Below are 18,472 nucleotides of genomic sequence, written 5' to 3' on the forward strand. Positions count from 1 at the left end.
CTGTGACCTGAGACACAGCTGCCACTGCACCTCTCAAAATGAACCACTGCATGGATGGTGCTAGAGACACTGTGACCTGAGACACAGCTGCCACTGCACCTCTCAAAATGAGCCACTGCATGGATGGTGCTAGAGACACTGTGACCTGAGACACTGTACCTCTCAAAGTGACCAACTGCAGGGAGGGTGCTACAGACACTGTGACCTGAGACACAGCTGCCACTGCACCTCTCAAAATGAGCCACTGCATGGATGGTGCTAGAGACACTGTGACCTGAGACACTGTACCTCTCAAAGTGACCAACTGCAGGGAGGGTGCTAGAGACACTGTGACCTGAGACACAGCCACCACTGCACCTCTCAAAATGAGCCACTGCATGGATGGTGCTAGAGACACTGTGACCTGAGACACTGTACCTCTCAAAGTGACCAACTGCAGGGAGGGTGCTAGAGACACCGTGACCTGAGACACAGCCGCCACTGCACCTCTCAAAATGAGCCACTGCAGGGATGATGCCAATGACACTGTGACCTGAGACACTGCCGTCACTGCACCTCTCAAAATGAGCCACTGCAGGGATGATGCCAATGACACTGTGACCTGAGACACTGCCGTCACTGCGTCGCAGCGTCTCCTGGGAACGAATGGCACTACTTTTGGGGCACAAAAGTGCAGCTCCCTCTGGCGTCTACATGAAAGCAGGAGCGAGCCGTGATCACTGCGGAGCGCTTGCTGGTTAGGACGCTCTCCACAGCTTTACAGGGAAATCACAGCCCCATTTTTGTCGTCGTTACATACCCTATTAAAAAAAAACAGCACTTGCCAACACGATTTCGGCTGTATGCGACACAAACGGTGTTCGGCACGTAACACATGGCTTGCATCAGAGTACCGCCCAATCCGTGCCCTTCCAGTCACAAACCATCCCCATTATTCAATCTGAGCATCTGTTACGGGAATCTTACATCCACCCAAGATCTATAAGACGACTATCCCTTCATGCAAATACCATTGCCTTATTTGGAGAGGAGTGAGTCGGGCTCGGGGTGCAGGAAATGGCTGGGTTTGATTCCGTCTCGCAGACCTCCTACGTCACCATTACCAAGGCTCTCCTCTCACTTCACGAGCCCATCCAAGTTCATTTAGCCCCCCCTGATTTGGACCTGATGACCCACTTATAAAACACAGATAACTATGCCTTGTAGGTGCCCTTGTTCTTTTTAAGAATCGGTTTCATTTTACATTTGATGGACTATTTAGGCACAAACAAAAACACAGGCTGACCACGTGTTATGTCTACATGCTAGGCTCTAAAAAGATGTATCGGTTTTATGCAGACACGTATGTTTTCAGTTAATATTTAATTAACTTGGTTTAATGTTACAAATTAAAATCTAATTAGGAAACAAAGGGTCTGTGCTCCATAAACCCCCCACTCCGCCTTGTCTGTGTGCTGCCCTGACCCACAGGCTGCGGTTTGGCTGGCAGACACAGCCAACGCTCACACTGGGAATTAACAAACTGGGAGTGGAATCGGTAATGGGGAGGCTGCAACGGCTGCTCGGCTTGAAGACGCAAATCCGCAGTCACGCCGTCACCCCAGACCCCGACAAAGGCTCCCTGGTGTTTCCACTAAGACAGACCCACCACGCTGACACTCACGGGCACCGAAGTCACCGGCCCTCTCTGTTCAGCTGCTACAAACCCAAACACTGAGCAAGTGTATCATTGGGCACCAGATCCTGCAAACACAGATGACTGGTCGAGGTCTTCTTGTGGTGTGCTGGAGAGGCCTGAATGTCACACCAAGCACACCCAAAACCCTAGGCACAGAGTTCATGGAGTAATGCATTTTTTGCATCTACATTCTTATCTCCACTGGGGCCATGATCTGAGTTTGGTTTGAGGTAGTCATGGAGTCAAAGGTGCTTTTCAAGACTATTTCTCAAAGAACAGAACAATCCGTCCTGATTAGTTTAGCTCACACCCCCAGCAATTATTTTTTTCCTTATTCCCTTTGCCTTGGGAGGGGGGGGGTAGTGGGGTAACATAACAATGTCACATGTGATCCATGATGGCAACCCTGCAGGATCGAGTGCGTCAGATTAACTCTAATCCAAACACCTCTTGATTTCATGCCCCACACATAAGGCCAGTGAACTTGTCATCCTGTCATGCTGACCTAGATATATTCAGGGTGGAAGAGGTGGAGGGAGGAATGAAGGAGTCTTTTTGAAAACAAATGGCCACCTGGGTTTTATTAACACTGCAGAGTAACTTCTGAGTCAGCAGGTTCCTTGACCACATGTGCTGGGCGGCAGTATCAGTACGCTGACGGGCAGCGGCAAAACCGCCCAACAGAAACAACGACAGAAGTGCACAAGACCCCAGAATGCATGGAAAGGAGCCATAAGTCACCAGGAGAAAATAAACAATGAGATGCTGCCTAGGGGAGCATCGGCATGATGGAATATGCATTAGGGGGTTAATACCACCCGTGACGCAGCATGGCAGGAAGTCCTCTGACAGTAAGTGCAGAGGAGACCATGGTGCAAGGGGCTGGAGAGAGCGACTGAAGTGAGGGACACATGAGGAGGTGTAGCTTCCACTAAGACGGGGAGGGACCCTTGTCGCCTTATGAGGAGAGGACTGGCGACCTCTTCTGCGAAAGCAAGGGACAAAACAGGACAGCCCTCTCGTCCTCGACGCACCTTCATACAGGCGGCTGAAGGCTTTCAAACATCATCTGAGTGCCATGTGCTTCAGAAAATAAGAACAGTTTGTCCACGTTCTGGGAAATCAATTTCCAAAGCAAGCAAAAAGAGCCAAGAAACATCTGCTTAGGTGAGTCCATTAAGCTTGTCAGCATTTCTTAAAACCAACAGAAGTCTGGGAGTGGAATCAGAGACCCAGCAGACAAGGGCCATGTGACCGAATCAAAACATGTGGCTGCCTACCTGGAAGCCTGAAGGAGCAGTGGGTGCTGAGACCTGATTTTCTTTTGGTGACTGTTAGCATGCGGAGAGTGAGTCTGCATCAGAGCCGCAGCCGTAACCTCAGATGCAGATACTGACACGTAGTTTTTTAATGTTCACAGGCCCTGTGCAGTTAAGCACTTCTAAAATACATTTAAGCACATTACAAGAGAGAGATGTCATTTCACTTTCTGAATGAAGCGTACACAAATGGACCTCGGTACAAACTGCCCTGTGAAGGGAGCACAGGGTGAAAAGCAGGAGCTAAGTCAGACTCCAGCTTGCGGAACAAAAATGCGAAATATAATTATATAATTATATTTAGAAACCTCATGTTATTCTTTACGCTATTATCTTAGTGCTATCAAAAATTTGGTGGCGCCATGAGCATACTCTAGGGAAAAATACTCTGGACCAATCTGAGGCCATATCAGACACCGGCCAGCAAGGCCTGATTGGTCCCTGATCTAATTTCCCATGGCGTGATGCAACATTATACAAGGCAGATTTACCACCACGATGCGCCCTGCTACAGAAGTCTAAGTAACTATTCTGAAATAGGCCCTCAACTCATACCTACAGCTTCCACAGCCACACACTGACTTATTCATTACTGTTACAGACTCAGCCCACCTTCACATTATTGCAGGGACCCGACACAGATGTGCTCAGTTTGAAATCAAGGCTAGAGAAGACCGGAGGCCGTTACGGATGTGCATAAATCAGCGGCCTGCATCGCTGTGTCTCCGTCTCTCCCTCTGTTACACTCTCGCTCTGTTTTTTCCATCTGTTGTCAAACACTTCATGTTGCTGTTATTTGTCCAGGATGCTCCCAAGACAGGAATCGGAAAAGCCCGAGAGACGAGGCTCCCAAAGTGGATCCAGGGCAACGGTAAATATCGCTATGACAACCGACCGCCTGTCACTGAGGCCTGTTGCCCACAATCCCTACAGAAGATGTATGGCTAAGCGCCGGACCTTATGCCACCACAAGATCTGGGAAAACATAGGTTTTTTTTAGACAGAGTTTAATGTCACACCCTGCTTTATGCTTGCTGCACAAAATTACACTTTTTATGGGTTTATCAAAAGAGACTTGGCATGAAGCAAAAGTTGTAGAATGGATGTTTTTTTTGTAGCAGCCTAGCATTTAGAAAAGGTCGGAATCGAAAAGAAAGTCTACTGCAGTTAAATGACAATCTCAAGGTCCTCAGAGTTTGTTTTCACGGAATATTTCATAACAATGGACCGTTTCTGCTACGCGTGGTTCCAGCAAACACGAAGCAGGCCACCTCCTGTTCAACTGGAGTGATGTGACCGTTTTATTCATAAACGCCTTCATTTTGAAGATCACCAGAGCATTCATAGAGATTCCATTAGGCACTTATATATTTACAGGCCAATTAGGAAAACCAAGGCGTTTAGGAACCAAGCGTTATTTAAACGAGATGGCGCGGCGCTAGCTGTTATAGCGGAGGAAATTAACACAAAGGAAGACAAACTTCACAGCTTCTCAGAAAACATAGCTCTTGTGGTGGAGATGAAGTGTTTAATCATAGTGCAATTAAATGTGTTTCAGAAAGAGCAGACCTTTGAGCGCCCAGCAGCTTGGAAGGGCAAGACAATCTGGGAGCACAGGTACCTGCTCAGCTACATCAGTGGCCTCTTGTTTGCTACAAGTCAGTGGGGAACCATGGTTGAGCCTGAGCGGCTCCATGGAAGGGACTGGTGCTTCAGGCCAGCAGCAGCCATGGTTTGTAGTCGGAGCTAATTGGCCCATGAACTGAAACGGGACAGGCGGCCCTCCTGGGTGAGTGTCCAGGACACCCTAATGGAACAATGCTGAGGGTGAGTGCTGTGATCTCAGGGTCGCCAATCGCATCTGACACTCACACTTACAGACTCTCATGCTCACACAAGAAATCTTACGGCAAATCTACATTATTCCATTATAAACCTAAAATTAGCTACATCAAAAGCATTCGGGTAGTTTGCAAACCCTAAAGACTATTTACAAGTTAATAAAACTCTTACATACATGAGTTTTAAATGTTTTCAGTTTTAAATGCTTGTGCAGACTCGTCTCCAATTGAAAATCTCACACCAGCCAGCTGACCTAAGTTGGCAACCCTGTGATCTGAGTGCGCTCAGTGGGAACCCTATGACAGTGGGGTCTGCTCCCTGTTCCAGGCAGGGGAGCATGGCTAGATAAAAGATCAGCCAAACATTAGCACTATCAGAGAAAAGTGTGGAAAAACAGACTTCAAATCAGTATCAAATTAATGAGTAATGGGCTTCAACACAGTATGACATCATGGAGTAATGGCCTTCAAATAAGTTACAAATCAGGGAGTAATGGCCTTCAAATCAGTATGAAATCACGGAGTAATCAGTTTTAAATAAGTTACTAAATCAGGGAGTTATGGGCTTGAAATAAGTATCAAATCAGGGAGTAATGGGCTTCAAATCAGTTTCAGTTTCAGGGAAGAAGAGTGCGATTCACATCCATGTGGGTTTTTTAATTAGATTTCCATTAGATTATCCGCATATGCAGCAGGTCAGGCTTCAGTCTGAGGGTGACACAATAACCGCACGGAATTCTCCAGAATGGTATCCACACCGATTCAAACCAAGCAGCAGTAACTTTCCAGAAATCCAGTAGTGATTACTCGACCTTCATTCACCTGCTGGCATTCTTTCCGGAAAAAAATGTACTTAGGCATGGGGAAATCTGACATCAAAATGGGAAAAGTCTGATTTGGTAAATCACACGGAAGCCTGAATATTTTAATCTCCTGCCAGTGAAACTCAACAAAGCAGCTGGAAGGTGAAAGGCAGCTTATTTAAGCACAGCAAGGAAAATGCCACAGGCAAAATTAATTTTCCCTTCATCTGAAGCTGAGTTCACACTCAAGTCTTGCTCATCCCTCCCAGGTAGCAAAGTGACCTCTCTAGTACAGCAGACAGGATTGTGCTGCAACAGGCTGGGACAGCAGTATCTTTCAGATACAGTGAGGCCCATCTGGGGAGGGGGCACCTTTTTGCGACGTCCACTGTAGGTTTACCCGAGTGAGGACATGCGATACTGTGGAGTACCGGCTTTCCAAAATGTCTGCTGAGTCTGAACCAACCTCGCACAATTCTACTTCTGTGCGAGTCAATATTTACACTCAGCTTCGTCGCTGGCGTGTTAACAGAGCACTAGTGTCACGCAAAGCAAACAGTCTGAGTTAGCAGCAACTGCACAGCATAAATCAATAAGTACAGGCCGGGCAAGATTTTGGGCAAACTGAGAGAGCAGATATCAGTAGGAGAAAGGACAGATTCATTAAACCCAGGATTGAGGGGGTGTTCACCGATGATCTCAGCTCAGGACCTCATAACCTATTTTTAGAAGGGAACCTGAAAGAGGCAGTGTGCTGTGTTTTGCCCCCTCCCTCTGGATCCACCCCACCTGCGTAACGCACAGGCTAAACAGGAGCCCTTCAGCCGCTGTGTGAATAGATACTGGCGTTCGAAAGTGAGACTTACAACCCTGAGAAAAAGTTTGTGAACCCCGTATTTCTTTTGTGGTTTATTTTAATATCGAAGGGCAGGTGAAATCCAGCCCTGAATCGATTGAAACATCCCCCCATCCACCTTCTAGCTCCAAGGTCATGGAGGTGGGGGGGGGGGAGTGGGCTGGGCCCTATTGGCTGGGACACCTTACCCCCACCATAACCCCAACTACTCTCCTTTCCCGAGGTCGTTACTCTAGGTGTTCCTACACCTTTTCCCTCAATTCTTTTTTGTTAAATGAGACTACATTTAGTATCGTGATTTAAAAGACGATCTGAGCCTTTAATGGGGAAGTCCTCAGGTACAGCCTTTGTGTTCTGGCCACGCATCACATCAGCGGCCTGCTCAGCTGACAGGAAGCAGCTTCTGGCAGGCCTCCAAGCACATCCCTGCTCCAGGTCCCTCTTTCTGGTAGAACTCTAGAAGCCTCCCACGGCAGCTTCTGACAGGGAGTCTGCGGGCACCCAGATGGGGGGCCACGGGCTGCTTCTGACAGGGCAACCCGCTCAAAGCGCCTGAGAAACTAAGGCAGGACTCAGGGCTGATTTCTTTTCCTCCTCTCCAAATTCCATTACACTCACAGCCGTCACCAAGGGACTGAGCACAAGTGACAATGACAGCTTCTCGTTTTGCAACAGATTCACAGTGATTCTCTGAATAGCAACAAAGTTCATGCCAAACGCCCTATATTTAACGACTGATATGACCATGACTCATGCCTTTGTCTGAGTGGGCTGGACCTTTTCCTAATAAATACATCTCTGATAAATCAGGAACCTGATGTCAGGCTGCGTTCTTTATCAGCCAGACAATAACCGCGGACAGATTAAATGTGTCTTTAGAAGCACCAGCAGCAATACTGCCAATATGCTATTGACTTCCTGTAAATATTTTTCCTACATCGGAGATCTGATCTTCAACCCAGGTGGATGGGGTAGGTTCACAAATGAGGAGAGCTAGAATCTGTATGTTTCTGGAAGGGTGTGGGTTCAGAGCACAGATTGGTGCTGCTGCCCTGTGATTCCGCTCCTATGTTTCATCTGCACAAGAGTCCGTCAGGTCCTCCCTGCCTGTAGTTCATGGTAGCTACAGGCGGAAAGAAAACCAATATGGAATCTCGTCAACAAAAACAAACAATATCAAGTTATAAAGCAAAAGAAAACCGTTACCCCCAATACTCATGTTACATTTGTACTGAGGCAAGAGTTGCATTTCAGTTGAACTTGTAATTGAAAAACCATAAGAGCAAGAATTTCTGAATACTGAACAATAGCCAGAATTCAGTTGCAGACTATTTTTTTGGGGTGTTCCAGCCAAGATTGAAGGTGTTTCCCCTCACGTGACCTTCACACTGGATTTGCTTCCTGTGTGAACAGGAAGTGCACAATTCAGTCGGCTTCCAAGCAGAAAAAAACACCCATATACAAAAACCAGGGTCTGGTCAACTTAACGTGGCAAAATGGAGCGATGCAGATGACATCACTCATCTAGTGTTTTCCCTTAGGGTAGCCTGTTACTTGCATCCTCACAGCCTCCATCCATGGAGCTGGTACGACGGAAGATAAGTCAAGGCCCTTCGGGGATTGGCCAGCAGAGCGCTGCGTCAGCAACGAGTAACCAAATCTCTTTAGCTCAAAGGGCCCTGATCTTTTATTTATCCATGCTGGCAAGTCAGTGGCTCTGAGAGGCCCTGTGCTTTCAAGGTCTAATGAAAAACACAGATCCTACAAATTTGCTAAGAAAGTTCCCAGAAAAAAACAGGTGTATTTTCAGCTTATCAGTATTAACTTCACTATCTGTGACCTTCACCGCTGGATGGAAAACGTCGCAGAGCGTGTAACTGAGGGGGACTGGTGTCCTGGGCCCCAGACAAAGACCGTGTCATGATAATATGGTGAAACCTTGCATGACAAGGACGGAGATGCAGATCAGCTGCAGGAGTGAGCTGCTCGGAACAAACATGGCGGAGTAAAGAGACGAGAAAGTACATGCCTCACATTCGGCTCCGAGGGAGCTGCTTTCCGGCCTCAGACAGCATACGGTTTTAAATCAATTATTAATCTGGGGATTTCGCCATACACTTAGGGGTACAGGGTTACACTTAGCAGTTATTCTATATAAAATAATAAAACCATACGATATTAATCTGTTATACCTCATGAGACGCGCCATTTGAATTACTAATATTTGTCATATTTGTTTGATGTTGTCTGTGTGCATACAGTCAATATTTTCCCACAAAATATGCAATAGTTCCATGACGTGAAAATCTAAGTACTTTTGCAGGGACTAACTTCTGAGACTCTCATTAAACTGCGAAACACCCGTTCCTCAGAGACGATGGGAAGAAGATCCAAATTCCACACACACAGAGGATTCAACCCCCCAGTCATGGGGGGGCGTGAAGCACCAACGCTCCCCACAGAGCCACCATGCTGGTCCAACCGCAAATCAAGCTGGAAAAAAACAAGCCGGGGTAGTGGATGGACGGCACAAAAACCACGCAAGTGTGACACTTACTACTTAATGCGGATGACATGCTGAAACCCTGGCAAACTGCCTGAGGTGATATTTGAATCGTTCACCGAGATCAGAGTTAAAACACCGTGATGTCATTCACCTTCCCTCGACTGGCAGTGGGACGATACTTTGCAAAACAAATGCCTATTTTAAATAACTTCTTACCATAATCTCTGAACTGTCAAATCGAACGAACGCGCAGCTTTCAGTCGGGCTATGAGATCACTGGAGACTGAGCTGCGACGGCTTCTGCAGCTTTTCCAGCCTGACGAGTTCACCGTGTCCCCCCCCCCCACCCCCCCACTCTGCCCGAGAGAGGACGTACATTCCTGCAATCTTTCTTTTTTTTGTGCTGCAGAGGGGAGAAGGGAGGGCACACTTTGAAATGGGGGGGGGGATGATGTTATTGTGCATGCACCTCCCTAAAGGAACTGTTAATGAAAGCCATATGGTGTCATACTGACCTACAATTCTACATCTGGCAGAAAGCATGCCCGATGCTACTGTCTGGTACTCCAGACAGCCGAAGAGTCCGACTGTTCCCTCCACGCGGAACCCAAACATTGGAGTACTCCTAATACTCCGGTATACTCTTTAAGAAAGGCTCCTGGAAGCACAGTGTCGGCGGCAGCCTCACACTGACTCAATTTTTCATAGATGTTTCCAGTTCACCGCAGAGCAAAGTAATGCGCAAATAACAGCAGGATATAGTGACCGCTTTTGGTTCTCGACTTGTTTTGGGAGCCAGGTGGTTTATGGTGAAACCCCTCAGTCATGCGGCAAGCTGACGAGCCCCACGCATCACGGTGCATTCCAGCAAAACATCGTCCGCTGGTGGCTCAAGGGTACTACAACAAGAGCGTCGGATAAATATTCTTAAAGGAGACTGAATAAAAAAAAAACTTGTTTTTAGTTCAACATGCCACACAGAACATGGTTTCAGCGCAGCCTCTGTTGAATTTTTCCAAAGAAAAATCAAGAATTGAAGAATGCCATGAATTTTTTTTCAAAAAGCGTACAGGGAGGAGCCGGTTCTACGTACCGCTGGGCAAACAGCATAAAGAGTATGTCTCCTGGCCTTTTCACAACCCAGCCAAGCCCAACCCAGTTAACCATGGATGTATGGATGTTATGCTGGTCTGTGAAATCATAATACCAGGCCTGGGGGACTTGCTCCAGGCCCACGTTTATAGATCAGCAGGTTGCCTGCAGTCACTCCCGGCCAGCCCGGCCTTAGGACGCTCCCCTCCTGACAGCCATACTCTTCCTGGAGGATGGAGCACGTGCAGACACTCTCCTCTGTGGTCCGTACGCATGCAGCTGACACCGAAGCTTCCTGAACCGGCAAACTTGATCTGCGGCTTGCATATTTCCAACCAGGTGTCTGGGCTGCGGCTGGCATGTGACCAAGAGAACTGGTTTGCCCATTTCAGTGTGGGGAGACGGTGTGCCCTGTGCAGAGCCAGGGTGGAGCCAGTAACAAACAAAAACACTGTACCGTGGCTAGGAGGCCAGTCGATGCAAATAAAGCCAGTCATCCCTAACAATGAAGTACAACACTGCGCAGTGTTATGGAATGAGCACCCACAGACATTACAGTAATGGGTAACGCTTTACATTAACTGCACCTTCATAATGCATTTATGAAGCATTCTTAGAACATTCATAATGTGTGTTATTATCGTATGACGTTTATTATTAATGTATATTAAAGCTGTTATGGTATGTTAAGATGTTAAGGAATAGTTATGTGCGAGTTATGAATGTTCTACGAATGCACTATAAAGGTATTATGAATGCACATTAAATGCAAAGCATTATCCAATAATGTGTAATAATACAATGAACAATCCTGCCTGAAGCTGAGGTTCACCTAGTGCCCAAGGACGAGGCCTTCTGGCACGTGAACGGCACTGATGCATTCATTCCCACAGCCTTTGCTCGGTGACTTTCCCTATGGGGACAGGTCTGTAACCTGAGGAGCCCCCACCCTTAGCCACATGTCAGCTGTCAGAGACACAGTCACATCGCCAGCTTTGTTACCCAGAATGACTGATTTCATTGTGAGCAGGACTGAGATGTTTGGTGACGATGCTGACTGTGTGGATCCTTTCCCACAACATTAAATTACCATGTCCTTGGCTTTTCTTTTAATTTTTTAAAAGCCTTTCTGGGGGTACAAAACAAGTTGAATTTATCACCTGCAGTAACAGAATGTGCGATGTAGTTAATACAAAAGTGGCGATTCAAGCGCACAGACACGGGACACTCGGGCCTCTCGTAACCAGCGGTGTAAAGTAGCACTTGACAGTACTCTGCTGGACTTAATCACCAGCCAGCATCTAAGGTGATGCTTGGGTAATCCACAAAGAAACTCTCAAAATCAACAAAAGAGAACGCCTTAAATTAAACGCTCTTCTTATTTCACGTTAATTCTAATAAATAAAGGAGGCCAGTGCAGTGACAGCGTTTCAGCTCTCACTGCATAGCCAGCAGTGAAAATCCGTAATCCCAGTCCCGCTGACCATGGCTTTGTGAGAAAACGGCCTGCGCCACACATAGTTCCCCAACTGAAACAATAGCTCTTAAAAGCAATGGATCAAAGAGGAAAACTTGGCACCGAAACACATTTACATTCTCAAGAAAAAACTCACTTTGTTAAAATGCACTTGTGTGAAAGGTTCATTTCCAAGCAATACTTGCTTTACACTGTGTTTCCACTTGCAGTACTTGGCTAGATGGCTGGGCGCATATTTCTCAGTTATTTGTGATGCAGCTCTGTCCGTCTTTCCGGCTAACACCTCTCTCTAAGCACCGGGATACCGAATCGCCGCTACCGCGCTCCCCTTCAAAGTACAAAGTGTCCCAGTATTTTATGGGATCGCGCAAACGGTTACTCCATACAGGTGGCACCCACGGTCTGTAAGTCATCATATGTTTAGACGTAAGTTGTAGTGTTTATAGCCTAAATGAAACATTTTAACATGCAAAACAACATAAGAATGATCTCTTCATATTTTTTTTTCGCTCGAACAAAGCAAAATTGTGTATATTTATAGCAGATAAGTTTGTCTGTTGTTCGTATGGCACATAAATCAATTTCTTTATTCATTTCCCTTCTCTTTACCTCGCTGTTGTTACATACAGTACATTAACTGAGTCTGTTCGCTATTAACTGGCAGGCAGGAATATTTAAGCAAATAAAAATTCACTTACCATTCCCCTTCGGTTATTGGAGCTTCTGTTGTGTTATTCCTTTTGTCACTAAAGACGTTTTTTATAGAATTATTTATATACTAAAGCTAGGCTTATAAATATGTTTAAGATTTTCCAGATGGAACGAACAAAAGCATCAAATATAATGTCCGATATACACAGAAATCCTTAGACAGACGGTCGGATTCTCCTCAGGACCAAACGTTCCTTCTGTCCATAGCTTCTTATGAACTGGGGCGAACATCTATTTACTGGCGCAAAGATACCCGCTAAATGACTTGCCTCAGTATCCTCACACTCCAAAGTTTAAGCAGAGGCAGGTCTCGGATACAGCGGACAAGGCAAACAATCCATAAAAGGAGTTTCTCTTCTCCGGCGAGCCAATAGGAGCTTAACACTTGACACGTCATTCCAGGGGGAATCCTACCATTTAAAACTATGGCAATATGGTGGGCATCAACATTGCGCATTGCTGCGCTGATTATGCGGAGCACTCGCTTGATAAGCAGAAACCGAATATACGGTCAGTTACATTATTGTGTCTTAAACGTCCAATGTTTTATCTTTACTGGAACTGTTTTAGCATTACACATGACTTGTCTTTTTGAGAATTTATGTTATTTTCTTCACAATATGTCCTGTATGCGCTTATCCACAAGTACCACAGTGAAGTAGCTTGACGAATAAAGTTGAAATTAGAAATATAGATGAAACTGACACCCAATAAATTAGTTTAAAACGCATTTTATTATATGTGCACCATCGTTTCTACGCTTGGCAACAACTCAGGCGGATTTCACTAACAAACATTAAGAAAAAAATGTGGTACACAGACGCATTTAAGTAATTACGCGTAAAGGTATAGTAATTTAATACCCCGATACTTTTGGAATTATAAGTGCTTCCATAAGACCCCCATCTGACATCCCTTTCGGGTTGCTAAGGTTACAGGCCCGAACACCGCATCGAAACTGCTACGTTCAGGTTTTTTTGAATATATATTCATATAAAATTTACTTACACGCCTTTAATAATTGGGCTTAATGCATGCCGAAAGTATATTTGGTGTGGTAGCTTGCATAATAACTATTTACGTTCGAAATAACTAACAGCTTTAATGGTTCCCCGGGAAAGATGCTCTGTATAATGGATTTGAAAAGTAAAAACAGTACAAGTTCTTTTCTTCGGAGTAGGTAATCAGATACTACAGTTAATAGATTTTTAGATTACAAAATAAACTGTTTACATGCTGGGGGAAAATAGCATCCTCCAAGACAACTTACGTTGTTAGGCCAATGTATAGACAATGTATTTTCGCTTTGCAACTATATACCATATACAGTCCTGGGCCGCATTTTTAAAGGGTCTATAAGTTATTACACATGATATAAACTGTTTATTCGTAATAGTTAGCAAGGCGAAGTTGCTGAGCTCAGCAATTATGCTTTACTCCCAACATCTGTGTTTAGATAACTATTTCCGTACTCTGTGGTGGAATAGCATACCGTCACGTTCGATGCATGATCCTGGAATTAATCTTATAGATACTTTGACAAGACACAACTTATCAAGGTGGTAATACGGATATAATTTACATATTGTCTATATGGTACTTAATGAGAAGCGTAATGTGGCAACCCATTTCAAACCGTTTCCCAGATAGCATCATGTTATTGTTTCAATGTTGAATTATAGTTAGATGCGTTGAATTATGGTCAGTGATAAATTATCAACGTTGGAACTGAACTGATTTTTGTTCAGATTTTCAATATTGAAAAATCGATGGTGGCAAAACCTTGATTTAATGTTGATATAAAGTGAAAGATTGAACATCAGCGTTGTTTCAACCTTTTTGTGTGATGTGATTTCAACTTCTGTGTGCTATCTGGGTTGGCACGTAACATAGCAAAACTGTAAGTCGGACGGGCGGAGGTTTAACATATTTAGCTAACTAAATTGCGATGTTTCCTTTTCTTGCTTGGAGACAGGCATGCTGCTGTGCAGGACGGCCAGGCCGGACAGGGAGGGAATGTGAGGGCGGACTGACGTGCCTGTCTAGGTGTAACCAGTCCATCAGCTTGAAGTATGACTCGCTGCATTCCAGTGTCAAGCAGCACGAGGCCGTTTCTATTTCTGTAAGCACTTATTGCAAAACAGCGGAATGACCGTGATTAGTGCAATTTCACCAATATATCTTTCACTTCTCGTAGGTACTTTCATTTTTTTAGATGGAATTTCCCTGCCATTTTACAAACGCATGAAAAGTATAGTTATGGAGAATGGATGGATGGCATTTTACATTGGTTGTGTAGTAGGTGTTACCTTACTGGGCCAGAAACTTTCACAAAGGCTGGGTCTGTTTTCCTGTAGAGCAGGTTATTCAGTCTTGTACAAACAACAAAAAGTCAGCGTTCTCTGTGTCAGTTTAACCTTCCTAACCGTGCTCTGCATCTTATCTCTGATACTTGCACGGCGCTTTTGTGCAACCATAGTTACCGCGTAGCGCACACCAGTCAAAGGGAAGTAAGAGTCAATAGCTCCATCTAGTGGAAAGTTGTGTAGTAGCGTCTGCAACTAGTGCGTCAGATAAAAGGTGCCTCCTATTTTCGTGACATTCACTTACAGATACTGACCACAATTAATAGTGCAGAACATGGCTATTATTTACAGTGGCTTTATAAAAACAGAAAACTGCAATTAGCTCTGGCATGTTCTCTCTATAAGCAGTTACGGTAAGTTTCGTCACTGCATAGGCACTGCAATAATGAGTTTGCAGAATTAATCTGTTCTTATTGGCCCTGAATGTGAGTGAGAATTGGAAGTTTTATTTGACACGTGCAGTCAGACAGTGTGTGCAGTGTTTACAGTGTGCAGTTACATGCTGGTGTGCCCGGTTCCAACACTGTGTAAGAATCAGGCAAACTGTAAATATCATTTATCATTGTCCACACACCGCTTTATGTCGCCATAGCATTTGAACTCTGCTTTGATTTTTAGAAAAATGTGAACCTTCCAATCCAGAGCATCACACGTTTTTGAATATCGCAGTAATCTTACTTTCATTGAGAAAACGCAGACTCATCAGTCTGTCTGCTTATTCACCAGGGTTGTCAACTTTGGTCAGCTGGCTGGAGTGAGATTTTCAATTTGAGATGAGTCTGCACACGCATTTACATGTGTGTGACTTTTTTTATGTCCTTGCAAATAATCTGTAGGTTTGGAAACTGCCCTAGTACTTTTGATGTAGCTAATTTCTTGCGTGAGCGTGAGAGCCTAAAAGCCGGAGTGTCACACCAGATGCGTGAGAACTGGCAACCCAGATGTATCATTGGTTTGCAGGAGGGCTTGAAGCCGAATCCAGGGAGCCTGGGTCATAAGGCAGGATGGGATGCCAGTACATTGCAGGACAGAATATGATTTTATTAATGAAATCTATATTAACTCAGTATCAAAAGGCAGTGATGAAATATCCAATTTCAGAGCTTCACTTCTCCGGGAACTGAACAGGACAACATGTCTGATGCTTGTTTATCCAAACGTTCACTTTCCAAACATTGATTCCAGTCAGGATCAGACCTGGGGCTTATCCCAGGCGGCACGGGGGTCACCCAGAACGGGGCCCCACTTAAAGAGTGAACATTATTTTTTATGATGATCAATGAAAAATACCATGAAAATTATACAAATTAAAAACCTGAACAAAAAGTGATAGTGATAAAATTGTTGTAACATACTATGCAATGATCTTTTCTTTCTTTCATCTTAAAGATCCAAAATTAAAGATCCTGTCTGCATTTATACATGATGCAGTGCTGTTAATGGTTTCCATGGTTTCCATGGTTTCCATGGTTTCCAGGATAGCTGACACTTGTCAACGTGGCCCTTTTGTTGTGGCCCACTATCCTACCGGTGAGGTAAAGGAAAGTGGAATGAGTTGCTCATTCCATCCTGGCAGGACATGTGCAGCGTGGCCGCAGAGAACAGCAAAACCTTCTGGGAAGCTGAGCCCCAGGACGTGCAGAAGACGAATGCCGGTCCTGCTCAGGAAACCCTTGAATTCAGACAGACACAAAAGGAACAGAACAGGAAAGAGGGGGCTTAATAGGGGTAAGTGCTGCAGGATCGCCGGACGCTACGAGTTCGATGTGACTCGGTAGCAGGAGTCAGGAGGAGAGCTTTACAATAACCTCCCACCGTCATCGTACCAGTGCCAAAGAAGGCTGCGGTCTCCTGTTTCCGTAACTACCACCAGGGGGCACCACCAGAGGACACCACCAGGGGGCACCTACTCCAAGCATCAGGAAGTGAAAGGCTAATCGTGAGCCACATATAGAGTGGACTGTGAGCCAAACTGGACCCACTGCAGTTTGCGGGCTGATCAAATCAATCTGCGGAGGATGCAGTTTCATTGGTCCCCCACCTGGCCCAGACGGATCTGAAGAAGAAAGATACGTGTGTAAAATGCTGTTCGTGCACATCAGCTCAGCATTCAGCACCATCGTCCCCCAGCAACCGACTGTTAGACTGGCTCAGTACCTCTCTCTGTAACTGGATCTTGGACTTCCTGACTGGACTTACACCCTAATATGCTGAACACCAGTGTGCTTCAGGGCTGCATGCTCAGTCCGTCTTGTTCACGCTGCTGACTCACGGCTGCACTATCAAATCCAACACAAACTGCATCATCAATGTTGCCGGCGACATCACAGCAGTGGGTCTTATTCGTGGCAATAATGAAACTGTGTGTAGAGATGAGGTGAAACACCTCAGATTGGTAAACAGCGATTTATCTCTGAATGTCAACTGAAAAATATGACTTCCTGGCCTGTCTTCTCCCTCCAAGATCGATGGCGCCACAATGGAGAGACTGACAAACACCAAGTTCATTGGCAAACACCTGATCCTCACCACGTCCAACAGGGGGCGCCATTGAGAGCATCGTGACCAGCCGCATCACCCTCTGGTCTGGGAGCCGCGGCGCCTGAGACCATAAGAGGACAGTGCAGAGAGCTAAACACACCATCAACATCTCTGCCCTGTGTCCAGGACATTTTCCACTTGCTGCATCTGCAAAGCCTCCCACAAACTCTTTGCCCTTCTACTGTCCTGCTAAAGGTTCCGCAGCAGCCTCTTCCCGCAGGCCGTCACACGTCCACCACCATGCTGCCCTATGCCACTCACACCTGCCGAAAAGCTGGAAAACTCCACCTACACCGGCTGCACTGTCTCTTTAAGAACAGACAAGTGCTCCGTGCAGTTCCCAGTGTGATGCAGTGTTCTGATTATTGTTTGCCTGTGGAATGTTTGTTATTTAGAAAATTTAAGTGGCCTTCCCTATCTTTCCCTTCCCATTAAATTATTCATAATTATACATATTTTTTTCACAATATGTAATGTATTTCGAAAGCTCTATCTTTAGCACTGTAATGTTTGTCCTGTCATGAATGTTGCACTGCAGGTTCAGGAGGAATATTATTTCATTTCACTGTCTATTGTACATGGCCGAGATGACAGTGACGTTTTACTTGACTTGATGGCCTCCTCATAATTGATGAAGCTTCAGTTCATCATCAAATAAGCAGGCTAAAAGAGAGTGAGCAGGAACACGGTGCAAATCACATAATTCACTCTGCACACGCTCAGGTTAGTCATTATATCACACGTGACGAAGGAACACGCTGTAAGAAACACACTCAGATTTGTAAGGAAAGAAATTTGAGGTAAGAAAGTAATTGTTTTAACTTCATTTATTTTTGTTGCGGTACTGCAAGCTTTGTACTTACAGTATTCAAATATCTTTTATAGAAGTTCTGAGTGCTGATATTGTCGCTCTTAGCTCGAAGGTGAACTTGTTCACGGCTGCCACAGTCTGGGATAGTTGTAACGGTCATTCTCCAGCTCCCCACCGGACCCAAGTCTCAAGTCCAGGAAACTTCTGCATTTCGCATGTGGAACATTTCAAAGTCAAAGGAAAATTTGATGAAATGCATAGACCGGGGTGGGGGGACTGATCCGTGGAGAGCCCGTGCCTGTGCGGGTTTTTGGGATGACCTCTCAACCAGCCAATAAGAGTGGGTCCCTGGCACTGGAGTTCAGAACCACGGTTTTATTATTGGATGATGGAAAGGTCATCCAAAAAACCCGCACCCACACCGGCCCTCCACGGATCAGGTCCCCCACCCCTGGCATGGACTGTGCAAGG

General features: G+C 45.4%; 1 protein-coding gene across 2 annotated transcripts in view; it reads right to left on the reverse strand.

Moving 5' to 3' along the window:
• The window catches only part of myo1ea (myosin IEa), a 41,690-nt gene extending 29,095 nt beyond the window's left edge, over positions 1-12,595 (reverse strand). For both annotated transcript variants that reach the window (XM_049030061.1, XM_049030060.1), the window contains exon 1: positions 12,271-12,595. In XM_049030061.1, the coding sequence (XP_048886018.1) occupies positions 12,271-12,273 (3 nt within the window). In that variant the 5' untranslated portion in view covers positions 12,274-12,595. The remainder of the gene's footprint in view (positions 1-12,270) is intronic.
• Between the last annotated feature and the right edge of the window lie 5,877 nt (positions 12,596-18,472).

Source organism: Brienomyrus brachyistius, chromosome 11 (genome assembly GCF_023856365.1).
Source record: "Brienomyrus brachyistius isolate T26 chromosome 11, BBRACH_0.4, whole genome shotgun sequence".
In the NCBI taxonomy this organism is placed as follows: domain Eukaryota; kingdom Metazoa; phylum Chordata; class Actinopteri; order Osteoglossiformes; family Mormyridae; genus Brienomyrus; species Brienomyrus brachyistius.